Source organism: Amphibalanus amphitrite, unplaced genomic scaffold, assembly GCF_019059575.1.
Source record: "Amphibalanus amphitrite isolate SeventyFive unplaced genomic scaffold, NRLGWU_Aamphi_draft 000190F_arrow, whole genome shotgun sequence".
Taxonomy (NCBI): domain Eukaryota; kingdom Metazoa; phylum Arthropoda; class Thecostraca; order Balanomorpha; family Balanidae; genus Amphibalanus; species Amphibalanus amphitrite.
The window spans coordinates 368,685-385,918 of NW_024881685.1; the positions used below are offsets into that span (position 1 = coordinate 368,685).

Genomic DNA, 17,234 nt, shown 5'->3' on the forward strand with positions numbered 1-17,234 from the left:
ATTTTTGGATTTTGAACCCCAAAAATCAAAAAATAGATTTTTTGAATACAATAACCGAAAAATCCAAAAAGTTTTTTGAATTTCGAAAAAACCGGAATATATGTGATAGTCCCTACCGCCTTCTATCTACATACCCAATTTGAGATCGATACCTCTTTTTTTTGGCCAAGTTATAGCGAAAAAAACTTCAAAATTGATGACGTCAAATTTTCAAGCTCAATTTATAGCAATTCTAGACCTCGTAGCGCAAAACAAAGACCACCATTAGACTCCCCGTGATGAGCTGCATCGAATAAATGCCCATTTTATGCAAATTTATCAACTTTGAAATTTGACCTTTTATGACCTGACCTTGACCTGACCTCCACCAGAAAGTGACCTAAACTGTACCTGATGGTCTTATAACCAACACCATTGAGTTGGAAATGAAAAAATTGGCCATAAAACATGCATCGCACAACCTTAGTAAAGTTGGGTTCATGTGGTGACGCTTGGTGACCCTTGGTGACCTGACCTGTGACCTGACCTGGTACGACCAGTGACCTCTAATAGCAACATACGTACTAAACAACTGACGCCCTAGCGCTGATTTTCAACAAAATGCGTTTTCCTCGGCGTTTTCCCTAGAGGACCCGTGAACGGTGAAACATTTTATCTTTGACCTGACCTGTGACGTCATCGGTGACCCCGAGGTCAATGAAATTTGGTTTCCCATGGCAAATTTGACAGGGCTATCGAACACCGTTTGAATTTTCCGGATCCGTTCAGTAGTTTCGGAGATACGGGGGGGGGGGCAAAAAATCCCCCCCCCCCCCACCGCGCGGAAGGTGGCCGGGAGGCCCACCGCCTGCCGGGTTAAAGGGTAGCGCGAAGCCGTGTCAAATGGCCACATCAACGCAACCTTAACTCTCAGTCTTCCCTTGATTATCAGTCTCACTATGTGAAGTAACCTACACTCGACAGAACGGTGCACCGAAATTATATGCCTATATAATGTGTGGTGCGCTGTAATTGAAACGATCTGACGAATAATGTACACTATGCTATGTCTAATGCATTTGAAACTGGGCCACTTTTTCAGTACCTATACCTATGTATGAATGTACAGGGTGAGCCATAAAGATTTACCCATCGAAAATTTAACTTTGTTTCAAGGCGCGCTGACATAGCTATGTCATCTTTTACATACATATAACAACGTCATCTCCTAACTAATTAATGTAGTCTGTTTTTTGTATGCTTGCATTCTTCTTATGTTACGCGCCCGAGACGCGAGAGCACTATGGCACGCAGCCGCCGCACCGTCTTTTCACTTATTTTCCTCGATCACCCATGCTATAACAATGCTGCGTCGTATGTCATTTGCGGTGTTTCAGGGACTCGGTAGAGCCGGGTTTTCAGGATATTTCAGTTTGCGAAGCCCGTGGGGCTGAAGTCGGAGATAAATTGTGCCCAGCACTGTACTGCACCGTACCGCCCAAATCGCCTACACTAATACAAAAATTCCTGCACTAAGTACCGCCAAAATTGAGCATAAAGGAGTGTGGTTTTCTGTTTTCACTTTTGCATGAGAGAGAGAGAGAGAGAGAGAGAGAGAGAGAGAGAGAGAGAGAGAGAGAGAGAGAGAGAGAGAGAGAGAGAGAGAGAGAGAGAGAGAGAGGGAGGGAGGGAGGGGAGAGAGATGCTGTGCATCGGGCTGGCCGTGCGGCGTGTATTGTTTTCAGTTTCAGAGAACATCAGGCACATTTTGTCTCCCCCGGTCGGGCCGGTTTATGCACTGTATCTATTCACTGGGCCGGTCGGAGGACTGGGGCCGGCCGGCCGCCGCGCCGGTCCGGTCCGGTCCGGCGCGCACATCAGACGAACGGCATCGACTCGAGCGACATACCGCCGGAGACGAAGCCGGCCACCTCCTGCGGGATGGCCTTGCTCTCCTCGGCCTGGGTGCACGGCCGGCACATGCACTCGACCGGCGCCCGGGTCACGATCTGCCGGCCAGGTCAGTCGGGTCACACAGAGCCAGCCGGCCGGCCAGCATGGCCCGCTCAACTAGCCTAATGAACTGGAGCTCGGCGCAACATTGAACCAATCATAGGGGAGGGTGGGGTAAGACGGCCCAGTCTTTGCACGGACCACCAGCCTTCCCGGCTGAACCGCTGCTGGTATCTGCTGCTTAATCCAGCCACTACATTTGTCTTCCTTCGGAACAATGGCCACCTTGAGCTCATGGGGCTAGGATGCATAGATTTTGAGCTATTCAGAAAAATGTTGTTTTTCGTCAACCCGAACTAATATAAGAGGCCTAAAGGTGATTTAAGTTCGGCGCCTTTCTTGCATGATAAGTTTTTATTTGCGCTTTACTGCGAAGAACAATGTTAAAGTCAAACTTTAGGACAAGCAAGATTTTGTAATGCTGGGCTATTTAACATATAGGTAGGTACGTCATGATAATTACGTCTTTGTTGCATGTGAGCCATGCATGCAACTTGCAAGTTGCATGCATGATGAATTTGCCTGTAATTGGGAGTTCGGTTGGCGATGTGTTTAATAAATAGGTAAATAAATAAATAAATAAATAAATAAATAAATAAATAAATAAATAAAACAAGTGCTCAACTAGCATGCATTCATGCCAAACGATAATCAACACGCAGGTTCCTAGCTTTTAGTTGCACTTGCATCACCGATGAGTATAGAATAAAGGCCCATTTTGTTATTTTACCACTTTGGTTACTTCTAGGTACTTACAAGAGTACCGAGCAGAAGTGTAACAAACATGAATGGATAGCAGGCACTGCTGGGTCCACAGGGGAGCACTGCCGCTTCAATCCTATTGGCCGTGGTGTCTAACGGTGGCGGCCATATTGCGCAGACCAAGAACCGGCCGCCGCCTGTGTTGAGGAATAGGGAATTCGGGACCCCGATTTACGTTTGCGGCCGCCACATCCGTTACGTTCAAGTTACGTAGATACGGAACCCGGCATCTTACGCAGAATTGAGTGGGAAACACGATCGTATCTTCAGAATTCCTTAAATTCACTCGCCGGACCTACATTTGCCCCGGCCGAGGGGGTTGATTGAACCCACCTCGCTAATGCGCCGCTAATTTAACTAGAATTAAGCGGTAAAGTGGTCGTATGCGGCAAAGTATAATGCAGAGTGACTGGTAGGAACCCGCTGTAAAGGTCTCAGGTCAACCGGTGACCTCTGAGGTCAGGTCAAGTGATCTAAGGCAAGGGTTCGGTTTTTGGTAAATAACTTCGCCAAAAATGGCCGTAGAGCCGCGATTTTGGCATCATCGTGTTCAGCTAGCTCAGGCGCATCGAATGATATACTTTTTGTTCGGGTCAGGACAACTTAGGGTGTTGACCTCAGGTCAAGGTCAGGTCAGCACCCCCAGGTCACGAAGTTGGTCGAAAGAGGTCATGTCGCATATCATTCGATTCGGCAGGTCTTCCTGAGTCCATTGGTGGCTTTCCCGACTCGCTAGCTCAATTTGATCGGGAGTTATTGAAGAAAAATTGTGACCCTTGTGACGTCACAAATGACGTCACGCAAGGGCAACAATGTAAATATGAAGCATAGAACCTTGCAAGGAGTGCATGAAATCATGATTCTATATGCTTGAGATAGTTTCAGATCATTCTCGGCGCCAAAATAGCAATTTTCATATTTCCCCATTGACTTATAAGGGTTTAACGTATTAGTTCCTTATATCTGAGGATTTTTTAGGATTTCATCTTGTTCTCCACTCAATTCTGCGTAAGATGCTGGGTTCCGTGTCCACATAGCTTGAACGTAACGGATGCAGCGACCGCAAACGTAAATCGAGGTCCCGAATTCCCTATTCCCCAGCACAGGCGGCGGCCGCTTTCTGGTCTGCGCAACATGGCGGCACCGTTGGACACCATCTGGCGGCCGATGCGCATTCCACATTATAGAGTTCAGTGGCTGGGTCTTACCCCGCATTTTTTCTTGTCGGTGGTTTTGACATGTCCCCCTTTAAGAGCTCAGCCACCGCCTCGATTTCTTGAAGTTGAAATTCAGTCTTTGCACATATCAAAAGAGGAAGGATTAAGCATGCAGAAGACTATAAACTATATGAGTTACGAGAACAGTGTAGACAGATACGCGTCCTTAAACCTCAGCTGGTCCGTCTTACTCCACCTTCCCCCGCTTAGCCGTGGGAACAAAAGTAACGAAGGCACGAATGATGACGTAAATGCCTTTTCCACTCGATTAAAATTTATTAATTTTTATTTCACTCGCCCTACGGTTCCATAAGCTGTATAAAAGGGACGACTAGTGACTACGTATAGGTAAATAGTAGTAGGTAGCTGCGTGGCTGTGGCATGAGCTGCGAGGCTTTCAGCCAGACATCACAATAAATGCTACATTCGGTTCAAGATAAACTGGTTCGGTGGGCATTTCAGTAGCGTCTCGGTAAAGCCCCTTGGATGCGGGACGGACCTTTAGCTACCTGTGGAATCGACAATGGAGAGCTTAATAATGGGGCTATAGCCTCAGGTGACCCATGTGAAAAGTTTGGGATGTGCACCCAGTAAACATGCCGACGTCGGCCCGACGTCGGCCGACGTCGGGGTGACGTCGGCAACTCGGCATCGGCATGCCGACGTCGGCCCGACGTCGGTCCAACCTCGGCACGACGTCGGCTGGATGTCGGATATGCCCGCATGTTCCGACGTCCAGCCGAGGTCCAGCCGACGTCGGGCCGACGTCGGACCGAGATCAATTGCTGAGGTCCAGCCGACGTCGGGCCGACGTCGGGGCGACGTCGGACCGACATCGGCGGCTGTTTTGACCGTTAAAATAATATAAAATACATGTTTCATGTTTCATAAAGAGCTTCTGTATTCAAAATATCCTCAGGAAACTCAAATTTGCCTCCACGCCGCAACCCCCTGATCCGGACTGGACGGGAAACTTTATCCCATTTGGGATTGCCCGTAAGCCGAGCTCGCCCGTAGCCGGGTGCCGTGAGTGCTTGGGGGCTGCTCGGCCTATCCTTTGGTCAGGCTCAGCCCCGGCAACTCACCAGGGCCGGGCCCAGTTCATATAGAAAGGCCAGTCGGCAAGTGTCACTTTGCCAAAGTGCCACTTATCAAAGGGACACTTTGGGAAACGTTGGTGCAGGTGTGTAAGAGTGGCTATATGAATCCATTGTGGGGTCGCCCTTTCCAATAAGTGTCACGTAACAGCAATGGGACCAGGGACTCTATATGAACTGGACCCAGGGTGCTCGCCAAGAAGACCAATGTCTCCATCCTATGATCCTTCCGGCTCTGAAATGGTCTTGTCAGACCGAAAGGGCATAACCGAACAAAACAAACCAAGTTTGCTAGCTGGCTGCTTGGTGTAGTGGTTAGCGCGCTAACCTCGCGTTCGAATGACACTGGGTTCGTATCCCATCGCCGGCTGATGCTTTTGGCGTGTTGTCCCAGTAAACATGCCGACGTCGGCGACTGGGGGGCTCGAATCCCGCCGCCGGTTGATATTTTTGGCGCGTTGTCCCAATAAACATGCCGACTTCGTCCCGTCGGTCCAACGACAAACGATCTCGTCAACCTCGGCAAACGATCTCGGCCCGACGTCGGCTCGACGTCGGCTGGACTTCGGCTGGACGTCGGAACATGCGGGCATATCCGACGTCCAGCCGATGTCGGGCCGAGGTTGAACCGACGTTGGGCCGACGTCGGGCCGAGCCTCGGCCCGACGTCGGGCCGACGTCGTCATGTTTACTGGGCATATACCGACTTACAGAATATCGGTGCTGGATTTGTTTTAAGCATAGAGCATGGAAACTTGGAACATGGAGCTTACACATAGAAACGAGTTATTTCTATCCGTAGGTTCTATCTGGTTCACAATGGCATGGGCCCCTGGCATGAACACTGAAAAACGCTGTAACAGAATTCAATAGCTTTTAAACCATCAGAGATTTAGGTACCTACATATGACGCCTGACGGCATGGTCAGTGACTTGACCTGACCTGAAAATGAGCCAGCTGTTTGCTCGAAAAGGCGTATATGCATCAGTTGAAAATGCCAATGAACTGAAAATGAATATGAAAATGGGTACGCTGGTTCCCTCACCTTTCGGAACTTTTGGTCGCTTTGTTTGGCCTTGGGGCAGAAGATTGAGACGGAGGCCTCTCGCTGGCCACTCTCTTGGCAGCACATGCAGGAGCGCTCCGTTTGCCACAGTTTGCTGCCGGAGACCTGCGGTGGCAGACGAGACCGTCAGCTCGTCTGTCACAGGACAGTTAACTACCGGCACGGTTCGTCTGTCACAGTTTTGGAGACAGTCAGTCCATCCGTCGCATAGACTTGTCAGTTATGTCAGGGAAAGGCAGGTCTGACCCGCCGGCCGGTCGGCAGTTGGGGGGTGGGGGTTGGGGGGGAGGGTCCGTCCCGCCGGCCGGTCGGCAGAAGTGGGGAGGGGGAGGGTGGCGAGGGTCCGTCCCGCCGGCCGGTCCAGGTCGGCACCGTCCACTCACCTGCACATAGCTGGTGCAGTGGCCGACGCAGGCGTACGACGGAATCGGCTTGGGCACACAGCCCGGGTACTGGAGCACGTGCACGACCGGCGTCAGTTTGCACTCATCGGCGCCGGTGAGCGCCAGCCGCGAGGCGGCCACCGTCAGCGCGGCCACCAGAACCAGGCACCAGCTCATGGCGACACACCCTGCCGCCGACGGCACCGGTCAGCTCAGCTCAGAGTACGAGTACACACTACACAGGTCACAGCACAGGCCGCATCGAAACTCACAGACCAGCTCTCAGGGCCGGTCACAGGCCAGGTCACAGCGCACGGGCTACCTCACAGGTCAGCTCACAGACCACCTGGGTCACATATCACGTCATAGGTCAGGCATAGGACGGTTCGCAGGGTCACACCAGGTCGAGGGCCGGCCACAGGCCATCATGGGGGTCATAAATCGAGTGGTGTAGATACGTTTAAGCCACTTGCGTGAAGAACAATATGTCAATCGTCTTGCCCTTGGCTCGACCATTACCATTTTTTATTCCTGCTCCTGATTTAATTATACCATTAACTGCCTCGTCCGCTAACCGTCAACAGAGCAGCACAGAGACATGCACATTGCACATGCAGAGAGGAGACTAGCGCTGTATCCGAAAAATAATCCGTCGTCGTGATTTGGCGTCTTACTTTGGCTGTTATATCCGCTCTAGCTTTTCCCTTCGATCGGCACGAACCTGGCGCCGTCCACGTCATGGTTGGGCCGCCCGGTCCCGGTCAGCGGCAGGTGACAGTCGGTGACGCTCCCGCCCCGCTGCTGGCGGCGGCCCGACTGACGCCGCTGACCGGCCGACCGACCGGCGCCGGCGCTGCCCCGCGCAGGCCGCACCTCCCGGCCACCGTATTCAGACGACTGAGCCAGCCCGGCAGGGACGCCCCGAAAGCAGCGCTTCTCGGCCGCTGCTGGCCACGCGCATAGTTCGACCGAGGGCTGCTGATCGGACATGCCGCGGCTCGGAGGTGCACCACAGACGCCCCACACCCCACCACTGCACACTGCACAGTGCAGACGCCCCACACCCCACCACTGCACACTGCACAGTGCAGACGCCCCACACCCCACCACTGCACAGTGCACACTGTACAGTGCAGACGCCCTACACCCCACCACTGCACACTGCACATTGCAGACGCCCCACACCCCACCACTGCACACTTCACAGTGCAGACGCCCCACACCCCACCACTGCACAGTGCACACTGTACAGTGCAGACGCCCCACACCCCACCACTGCACACTGCACAGTGCAGACGCCCCACACCCCACCACTGCACACTGCACAGTACAGACGCCCCACACCCCACCACTGCACACTGCACAGTGCAGACGCCCCACACCCCACCACTGCACACTGCACAGTGCAGACGCCCCACACCCCACCACTGCACACTGCACAGTGTAGACGCCCCACACCCTACCACTGCACACTGCACAGTGCAGACGCCCCACACCCCATCACTGCACACTGCACAGTGCAGACGCCCCACACCCCACCACTGCACACTGCACATTGCAGACGCCCCACACCCCACCACTGCACACTGCACAGTGCAGACGCCCCACACCCCACCACTGCACAGTGCACACTGTACAGTGCAGACGCCCCACACCCCACCACTGCACACTGCACAGTACAGACGCCCCACACCCCACCACTGCACACTGCACAGTGTAGACGCCCCACACCCTACCACTGCACACTGCACAGTGCAGACGCCCCACACCCCACCACTGCACACTGCACAGTACAGACGCCCCACACACCACCACTGCACACTGCACAGTACAGACGCCCCACACCCCACCACTGCACACTGCACAGTGTAGACGCCCCACACCCCACCACTGCACACTGCAGACGCCCCACACCCCACCACTGCACACTGCACAGTACAGACGCCCCACACACCACCACTGCACACTGCACAGTGCAGACGCCCCACACACCACCACTGCACACTGCACAGTACAGACGCCCCACACCCCACCACTGCACACTGCACAGTGTAGACGCCCCACACCCCACCACTGCACACTGCAGATGCCCCACGCCCCACCACTGCACACTGCACAGTGCAGACGCCCCACACCCCACCACTGCACACTGCACAGTGCAGACGCCCCACACCCCACCACTGCACACTGCACAGTACAGACGCCCCACACCCCACCACTGCACACTGCACAGTGTAGACGCCCCACACCCTACCACTGCACACTGCACAGTGTAGACGCCCCACACCCCACCACTGCACACTGCAGATGCCCCACGCCCCACCACTGCACACTGCACAGTGCAGACGCCCCACACCCCACCACTGCACACTGCACAGTGCAGACGCCCCACACCCCACCACTGCACACTGCACAGTGTAGACGCCCCACACCCTACCACTGCACACTGCACACTGCACAGTGCAGACGCCCCACACCCCACCAAAAACACCAGGGCCCAATCTTACCAAATGCCGTGAATACGCAGTCACAGCATTTGGTAACATTCAAAGCTATTCAACATCCATTTATTCATTCGCTCGGGCAGCATTCATAATCATTCACGCTACAAAATCATTGGACAAGATGAGCTGGGTGTAAATAAAAAGGATATCAATATCATTGATATCAGTGCCGCTAACTTCGGCCAGTGCTGCCAAATTCTATTTACGGCATTGGTAAGATTGGGCCAGAAATGAGGAAGCTGATGTCGTGCGCTGGACTGGTGGCTCCAATCAGTGGCAATACGACGTGCCCCACTGGCGCCAAGTACAGTCTGTCTTAAAAGTACTGCGCAAAGTGACGGCGGAACCATCAAGCCTGACCGAGGAAGGGCCTGCTAAATTTGAGTCACCGAAGCAATTGACATCCTCGTCCATTCCCAAGACAATTGGTTCGGTGACTTTCAAATTATAGCAGGCCCTACCTCGGTCAGGCTTGATGGATCCACCGTCACTTTGCGCGGTACTTTTAAGACAGACTGTAGGTACGTCTATAGCCCACTTAATAAATGCGTAGCCTCGGCCGTCCTTGTCCTCTTCTGCGAGCGTGATCTGTACTGCCACCTGCCACACTGGGGCGCTGATTTTGGCCCCTCACTGCAGCGGGCGCCTACTGCCGACTGGAACATAGACTGTGCCGCAGTACCGCCGGGCGCTGCGGGTCAGCATACCCGCCAGGGTCTCCGGCCGGCCCGCGCTGCCGCGGCGGGCACCGAGCAGGGCGGTAACGGAGGGGGCCGGACGCTGCACAGGAAATAGGGCGACCCGACAGTCCCGCAGCCTATATACGGAACAACTCAAATCTGTGTAAATAATTCACAACCGACAGAAATGTCGATTTTCAAAAGACCCATTACTACCTAGACAGCCTGCGAGAGTTAAACATTTCGTCATAATTGCGGAGAGCGGCGGCATTTCGGAATTCGCAGCAGCCTCTAAAGGTGTGTGCCTATTGGTAAACGTTTTGCACATGTTGTGTAACTTTCAGACCTGCAGGTCGCTTAAGGTCAGGTCACCAATCACAAGTGAACTAGCCTCAAAGTTTTCATGCTCGTCACAGCAACACTGACAGGTGATTGCTTTCAAGCTTTCAGCGATTGATAAAAGTGATAGCATAATGCAAAATGTAAATCTCGGATTTTTAAATTAATATTGGTGCCTATTCGTAAGATCACTCATGAGACCATGCTCTGTCATTTTAATGCAATGTATGAATATTGAACTGAGACGTTATTGGACGAAAGCCACTCCATTCACTCTATAGGCACCTATTACAGAGTTAAAAAAAAAAACATTTTCTGCACAAACGACAATTTTTTCCATGCGCTCAAGCAAGATTTAACTAATCCAACCCGGCATTAGAAGCGTTATTACGGAGCGAGCGAAGCGAGCGTAGTCTTTCCTTAGATTAACGGAAATTTCTGAGTATGAGCGGCCGGCCGGCCGGCCGTGGTCACGCTTTTGCGAGGCTTATATCTTAGCAAGCACTTGACCGATTTACACGCGGTAATTTTTGTAGGGTAGCTTCATTGCTTCTACCAAGTATTGGACTATTGCCGATGCATGTGGGTGACCCCTTATGCACGTGCCACGTGCAAAACGAAGAGGTGTCAGTTTTATAATTGTTGCAATATCTCGGTAATTACTTGGCCGATTGCGCTGAAAGTTGGCATGTAGGTAGGCACCCACTAGGCACTGCATATACATGTGCCAGAATTGGGGTGCTGCTGCACGTGCGCACGTGCAGGGGTCGTTTCCAGATCTCGGGAATGGCTGGACCGATTGCGCTCAAATTTGGTACACGGTTAGGGACCGGTTAGTAGGGTGCCGTGCACAAGTCAGTTGGGACCCATTTTGCACGTGCGCACGTGCAGGGTGCCGCTTCCAGATCTCGAGAACGGCTGGGCCGATTGTGCCCAAATTTGGCACATCGCTAGAGACCAGTTAGTAGGGTGCCGTGCGCAAGTCAGTTGGAGGTACCCCCTCGCAATTTCGCACGTGCAAGGCCCACCCTCTCGCTCGCTCCGTTAGTCGCCCCAAAAGGCGTTATACTGGTACAATAGTTGTTCAAAATGCATAAAAATTGTTAGCCTGATGTGCCCGATAAAAGAACGCTATATGATGTTGAATCTAACAACAAAACATAAAAATCAATCGAAAAACACATTTTTGGTTATACCTCCATAAAGAGGCATAACAATTTCTTTCCAGTCTGCTCATATACATGCTCATGTAATCAGGGGCGTCACCACGGATTTTTGAATGAGGGTACGGATTGGCTGACTAAAAACCCAAAAGTTAGTTACCATACAATTTCAGGCCTATGCACTACTTGTAACGCATACACATGTTATGTTCTCATGTTCTTCTCGCGTAGAGGCGTTATTATATCTTTTTATTATCTCTTTATCTCTCTTCTTTATCTCTCTTTATCTCTATATCTTTTTATGTCTCAATATCTCTTTACTACCTGTGCTTCGCGCCGCGAAAATTAGCAATAACGCCTGGCAAAACAGCTTCAAAACGCATGAATTTTGCATACCGCATAATAAGTTTGATACCAGGACAGCTAGGGTCTGTGAGAGATTGAAGTAAACCTTCGTTCGTCGTTTCTGTTGTACTAGAACTAGACATCCGGCATTTGGCAGCATTTGGCTGGCCTATCATTACAGCGTTTGTGCCGCAGCAAATACGTAAAGAGGCATGATGAAAGCGTTTTGGGCTAATACGGTCGTCACTGGGGACTCGTGGCGTGTTGACGTAACCCACACAGGGTCTGGTCACCAAGTTCAGCAGCCCTGCCTCTAAAAAAATTTGTGTGGTCCTCTGTCAACAATAGGTACAGCTTTTTTCCCAGAAAGAAAACTTTGGAAACTTTGTGCAGTGTAACTGCAGGACTGCGGGGTCGGAGTCGACTTCGGTCGTATCGGCGGTTCTGGTCGGATACTGAGTTGGAGTTACCGAAATCTTAACAGACTTCGACTCTGAAGTCGGAGTCAACGTCATCCCCGAGGATGGGTCGGATAAGAGCTGGAGATTCTGTTGGCTGTGGCGATTGTAGGAGTCGTGGTAAAACCAATGTAGGACTATACTGAGTACTAAGTTTCCTGGGCCCTCTCAGACCGGGACGAGGTCCTCTCGCATCAGGCGTTCAAAGGCCATGGTGAGACTTTCTACTGTTGGATGGCTTCGAACGGGAAGACGGCCGGCCGTTTGAGTGTGAGCTGAAGGACTTGACTATTGCGAATGTCCTAAAATATGTGTCTCTGCAAGCTGTCATCCGGTCCCACCCTGAGAGTTCGGGACCGATGTTTTGAGTTGAGACAGCCAAATTGGTGGCCATGGCCTGCAATTACCGGGTCCGGTTAGGGCACTCACAACAGCGAAAAATGCTTTAATTCGGAGACATGGAATTTCAAACTTGCAGTTTTCGGATTCTAAGGGGCTAATGCATTGGAATGCCCCCTTAGAATTTGAAACGTCAGCGGAGATCTAACGATTTTTAAATCTTAGACTAAAACCATCGTTAACACGTGGTGGTATCATGATGGTATACCCACTGCTTTGCGCGCAACGTCTGCCGCACTTCGAGGCTGCCAAATTATTGCTTCCAAATAGGTCGCTAGGAACAGCGTAGATCCCAAAAAGTAAACGAAAGTAAAAGCCTAAGATCTAGAAAACCAGTGAATATTTCTCGGTGAAATTTGGTAGCTATTCATTTTTGATCTTTCCGAACCAAAGTGAAAGGACATTACTTTTATGCCAATTCATGAAGTTTTTTGAAGGTGGGAGGGTTCCTTTAACGGAAATTTCTGAGTATGAGCGGCCGGCCGTGGTCACGTTTTTACGAGGCTTATGTCTCAGCAGTCAGTAACCACTTGACCGATTTACATGCGGTAATTTTTGTACGGTAGCTTCATTCCTTCTACCAAGTATTAGACTATTCCCGATGCATGTGGGTGACCCCTTATGCACGTGCCACGTGCAAAACGAAGAGGTGTCAGTTTTGTAACAATTGCAATATTTCGGCAACTACTGGGCCGATTACTCTGAAAGTTGGCATGTAAGTAGGTACTAGGCAATGCATATCCATGTGTCACAGTGGGGGTGCTGCTGCACGTGCGCACGTGCAGGGGCCGATTCCAGATCTCGAGAACGGCTGAACCGATTGCGCTGAAATTTGGTATAAAGTTAGAAACAGAGACCGGTTAGTAGAGTGCCGTGCAAATGTCAGTTGGAACCCATTTCGCACGTGTGCACGCGCAGGGTGCCGCTTCCAGATCTCGAGAACGGCTGGGCGGATTGCGCGCAAATTTGGCACATCGCTAGGGACCGGTTAGTAGGGTGCAGTGCACAAGTTAGTTGGAGGTACCCCTCGAAATTTCGCACTTGCAAGGCCCACCCTCTCGCTCGCTCCGTTGGTCGCCCCAAAAGGCGTTTACTGGTATATTTCCTTCAAATACTTTTTCATGACCTTTAATCGCTATTTAGAACGCTGCTCATCGCGTGGCTACCTGGCCCAGGCGCGGAGTTAGACGGCGCCGGGTAAAAGAAGTGGATGGATTAAAAGTGAGGTAGCCGAGCAGTGAACAGCAAAAACGGCGAAAACTAACGGCTCTGTGTCAGCTTTCCCGCGACGAGGCAGGTTGAACCGGGACCTCGCTATGGGACAGCTTTTGCGCCACCTTTGGCCCGGATTTTCGTGACGAGTGACGAGCCGTGGCGGAGGCTGAGCGTTCTGGGGCGGCGCGCGGCAGACTCACCTGTGTTGGCGGCTGGGCTCTGAGGCCGGTCTGGCGGCCGAGCTGAGTGTCCCGGCGGCCACAGCGCCGCCGGTTTTATCGCCGGCCCGCTGACCTGGCCGCCCGTGCCCGGCCCCCTGCGGCGCCGACACGGCCAGCGCGTTAGCCGGCCGGTGGCCGCGCTCCGTCCGACCGGCCGCCGGACCGACAGCGGCCAGACGCCGGTCCGACACCGGGCCGACACCGCTGACCGCACTGACACCGGGCCGACAGCGGCCAGACGCCGGGCCGACACCGGGCCGACACCGGGCCGACACCGCACTGACACCGCACTGACACCGGTCCGACACCGCACTGACACCGGACTGACACCGGGCCGACACCGAACTGACACCGGACGGCCGCCGGACGGGCACCGGCCAGACGCCGCACTGACACCGGGCCGACACCGGCCAGACGCCGCATTGGCACCGGGCCGACACCGGACTAGCACCGGACTGACACCGGCCAGACGCCGCACTGACACCGGGCCGACACCGGCAGACTCCGCACTGACACCTGGCCGACACCGGACTGACCGGGCCGACACCGGCAGACTCCGCACTGACACCGGTCCGACACCGGACCGACACCGGACTGACACCGGACTGACACCGGACTGACACCGGGCCGACACCAAATTGACACCGGACGGCCGCCGGACGGGTACCGTGCCACGCCTGACGACGGCACGGCCTCAGCGATTTTGACACCAGCAAGGTTGCAGAGGCCAAAGCTATTTCCAAACACAAATTATGCAGTTCAAACATGAGGACGGTCATATGTTATTTGGTAGAGCCGACAGGTGCCCCCGCAGCTCCGAAGAATCTATTATCTAATCTATTATATATAATCTATAATCTAAATATATTATCTATTATCTACCCTCCCTTCTATAAAACGTACACACTACACTATGTATATGATTACTATACAAGCAGACTGGAAATAAAATACGACTCCTCTTTATGAATACAGTGTGTTTAAAAGAAAACGAGACGATAAAGGATCGTTATAACTCGAAAAGTGATCATGCTAGGAAAATGATTAATATGTCATTTAAAAGAGAATTGTTCAAAGTGTTTTATGGTACGTCAGTTCTAATTGTCGGGCATGTGCCACGTGTAGTGGCGTATCCAAGGGGTGATCCTAGGGGTCCTAGGATCCCCCCTGGAGCAAAAAAAAAATTTTTTACTCGAAAAAAAATTGAAAACACTTTGAGGGCCCTTTCACCACTTATATTTTTTTACATAATGAAAAGTATCAATTACATTTTTAGGGACCCTTTTAGGACTATCAGAGGACCCCTTTAGGCCAACGAGGGACCTTGTAGAGTAAATTAAGGGCCCTTTACAACGAACAGGACCTTCTCAGGCACACAGAGGGCCCTCTCAGGCACACAGAGGGCCCTCTCAGGCACTCAGAGGGCACTCTCAGACACTCAGAGGGCCCTCTCAAGCACTCAGAGGGCCCTCTCAGGCACTCAGAGGGCCCTCTCAAGCACTCAGAGGGCCCTCTCAGGCACTCAGAGGGCCCTCTCAGGCCCCGAGGGCCCTCTCAGACATCTCGAATAGGTCGAAAAGAGCCCTCTGAGGTCAAAGAGGGTCCTCTGAGATAAAAAGGGCCCTCGGAGGCAACAGAGGGCCCTCCAATGCAACAATAGAGCCCCCTGTGGTCACCAAAGGGCCCTTTGAGGCGAATAGGGGGTCCTTTTAGGCAAACAGAGGGCCCTTTGAGGCAAACAGAGGGTCCTCTGAAGGGGCGAATAAAGGGACCCTCTGAGACGAACGGGGGCCAGAGCCCAGAGAGCCCAGAGGGCCCTCTCAGGCACTCAGAGGGCCCTCTCAGGCACTCAGAGGGACTCAGGCACTCAGAGGGCCCTCTCAGGCACTCAGAGGGCCCTCTCAGGCCCCGAGGGCCCTCTCAGACATTCGAATAGGTCGAAAAGAGCCCTCTGAGGTCAAAGAGGGCCCTCTGAGATAAAAAAGGCCCTCGGAGGCCACAGAGGGCCCTCCGATGCAACAATAGGGCCCCCTGAGGTCACCAGAGGGCCCTCTGAGGCGAACAGAGGGTCCCCTGAGGCGAATAGGGGTTCTTTTAGGAAAACAGAGGGCCCTTTGAGGCAAACAGAGGTCAGTGGGCCCCCTCAGACACCTCAAAGATATCAAAAAGCCCTCTGAGGTCAAAAAGGGCACTCTGAGATAAAAACGGCCCCCTCAGGCACCTCGAACATGTCAAAAAAGCCCTCTGAGGTCAAAGAGGCCCCTCTGAGATCAAAAACGGCCCTCGGTGGCCACAGAGGGCTCTTTCATGCAACAATAGAGCCCCTGAGGTCACCAGAGGGCCCTCTGAGGCGAACAGAGGGCCCTCTCAGCCACCTCAAAGAGGTCCCTTTGAGATCAAAGAGGGCCCTCTGAGATCGAAGAGGGTTCTCGGAGGCCACAGAGGGACCTCTGATGCAAAAATAGGGTCCGCTGAGGTCACCAGAGGGCCCTCGGAGTCGAACAGAGAGCCCTCTGAGGCGAATAGAGGGCCCTTTTAGAAAAACAGAGGTCAGAGGGCCCCCTCAGACAGCTCGAAAGGGTCAAAAAGAACCCCCTGAGATCAAAGAGGGCCCTCTGAGATCAAAAAGGGCCCTCAGAAGCCACAGAGAGCCCTCTAATGCAAAAACAGGACCCTTTGAGGCCACTGGAGGGCCTGCTGAGGTGAGTTCAGGCGACCACATGAGCCCTACGAGGTCATCAGGCCATCTCAGATCAAAGAGGGTCCTCTCAGCCATCTCAAAGAGGGCTCTCCGAGGACTCAAAGAGGTGTAATGATGCAAATATAGGACCCTCTGAGGTCATTGGAGGGCCCTCAGAAGTGAAATGAAGGCTATTTCAGGCCACCTTGGTCCTTGAGCCGTATGACAGGCCCTATGAGGACAAAGAGTGCCCTCGGAGGCCACTGAATGGCCCTCTTAGGCTGACTCAAGGCCTTTAAGGAGAATAGAAGGCCCCTTGGGACTATTGGAGGACCCTTTCAGGCTAACGGAGACCTTATGACGCCAGCAAAGGTCCATCTGAGGTCGATTGAGGCCTGAGGGTCCTTTAAGACCACCAGAGGGCCCTCTGAGGGCAGGCTATGAAATAAGCATGCTTATTTTGTTTAACCCGCGCGGGGCTGGGGTCTCCAGCCGAACGCGCGGGGCTGGGGGGGGGGGGGTTAAATTTTACCCCCCCCCCCCCCTGTTATCTCCCGAACTAATGGTCCGATTTGGAAAATTCAAACGCCAATCGAAAGATCTCATCACGAGCAACTAAAAACATGTACTTAATTTTAAGTTTGAGGTCAAGGTCAAGGTCAGGTCAAGGGTACAAATTGCAAGTTCCTACAGTATCGGCCTGGCACCGTAG

At 52.7% G+C, this 17,234-nt stretch overlaps 1 protein-coding gene across 3 annotated transcripts; it reads right to left on the minus strand.

Moving 5' to 3' along the window:
* Nucleotides 1-1,691: 1,691 nt before the first annotated feature.
* LOC122384445 (bursicon-like) lies at nucleotides 1,692-13,931 on the minus strand. 3 transcript variants are annotated; one of them, XM_043371833.1, is made up of 4 exons: nucleotides 13,822-13,931; nucleotides 6,519-6,706; nucleotides 6,115-6,240; nucleotides 1,692-1,988 (listed from the first exon to the last, which is right to left on the minus strand). In XM_043371833.1, the coding sequence occupies exons 2-4, from the start codon at nucleotides 6,693-6,695 to the stop codon at nucleotides 1,857-1,859; spliced, it is 435 nt and encodes a 144-aa protein (XP_043227768.1). In that variant the 5' UTR covers nucleotides 6,696-6,706; nucleotides 13,822-13,931; the 3' UTR covers nucleotides 1,692-1,856. The 3 variants fall into 3 exon arrangements, with proteins under 3 accessions (XP_043227768.1, XP_043227769.1, XP_043227767.1); XM_043371834.1 differs by lacking the exon at nucleotides 13,822-13,931 and adding an exon at nucleotides 9,561-9,610; XM_043371832.1 differs by lacking the exon at nucleotides 13,822-13,931 and adding an exon at nucleotides 7,240-7,374.
* Between the last annotated feature and the right edge of the window lie 3,303 nt (nucleotides 13,932-17,234).

What these genes read in the sequence shown, in the direction of transcription:
- LOC122384445 (XM_043371832.1), bottom strand. An exon ending in ACTGCACCAGCTATGTGCAG is followed by an intron (nt 6,241 to 6,518) that starts GTGAGTGGACGG and finishes CTGCCACCGCAG; the next exon opens with GTCTCCGGCAGCAAACTGTG. An exon ending in GCGACCAAAAGTTCCGAAAG is followed by an intron (nt 1,989 to 6,114) that starts GTGAGGGAACCA and finishes CCTGGCCGGCAG; the next exon opens with ATCGTGACCCGGGCGCCGGT.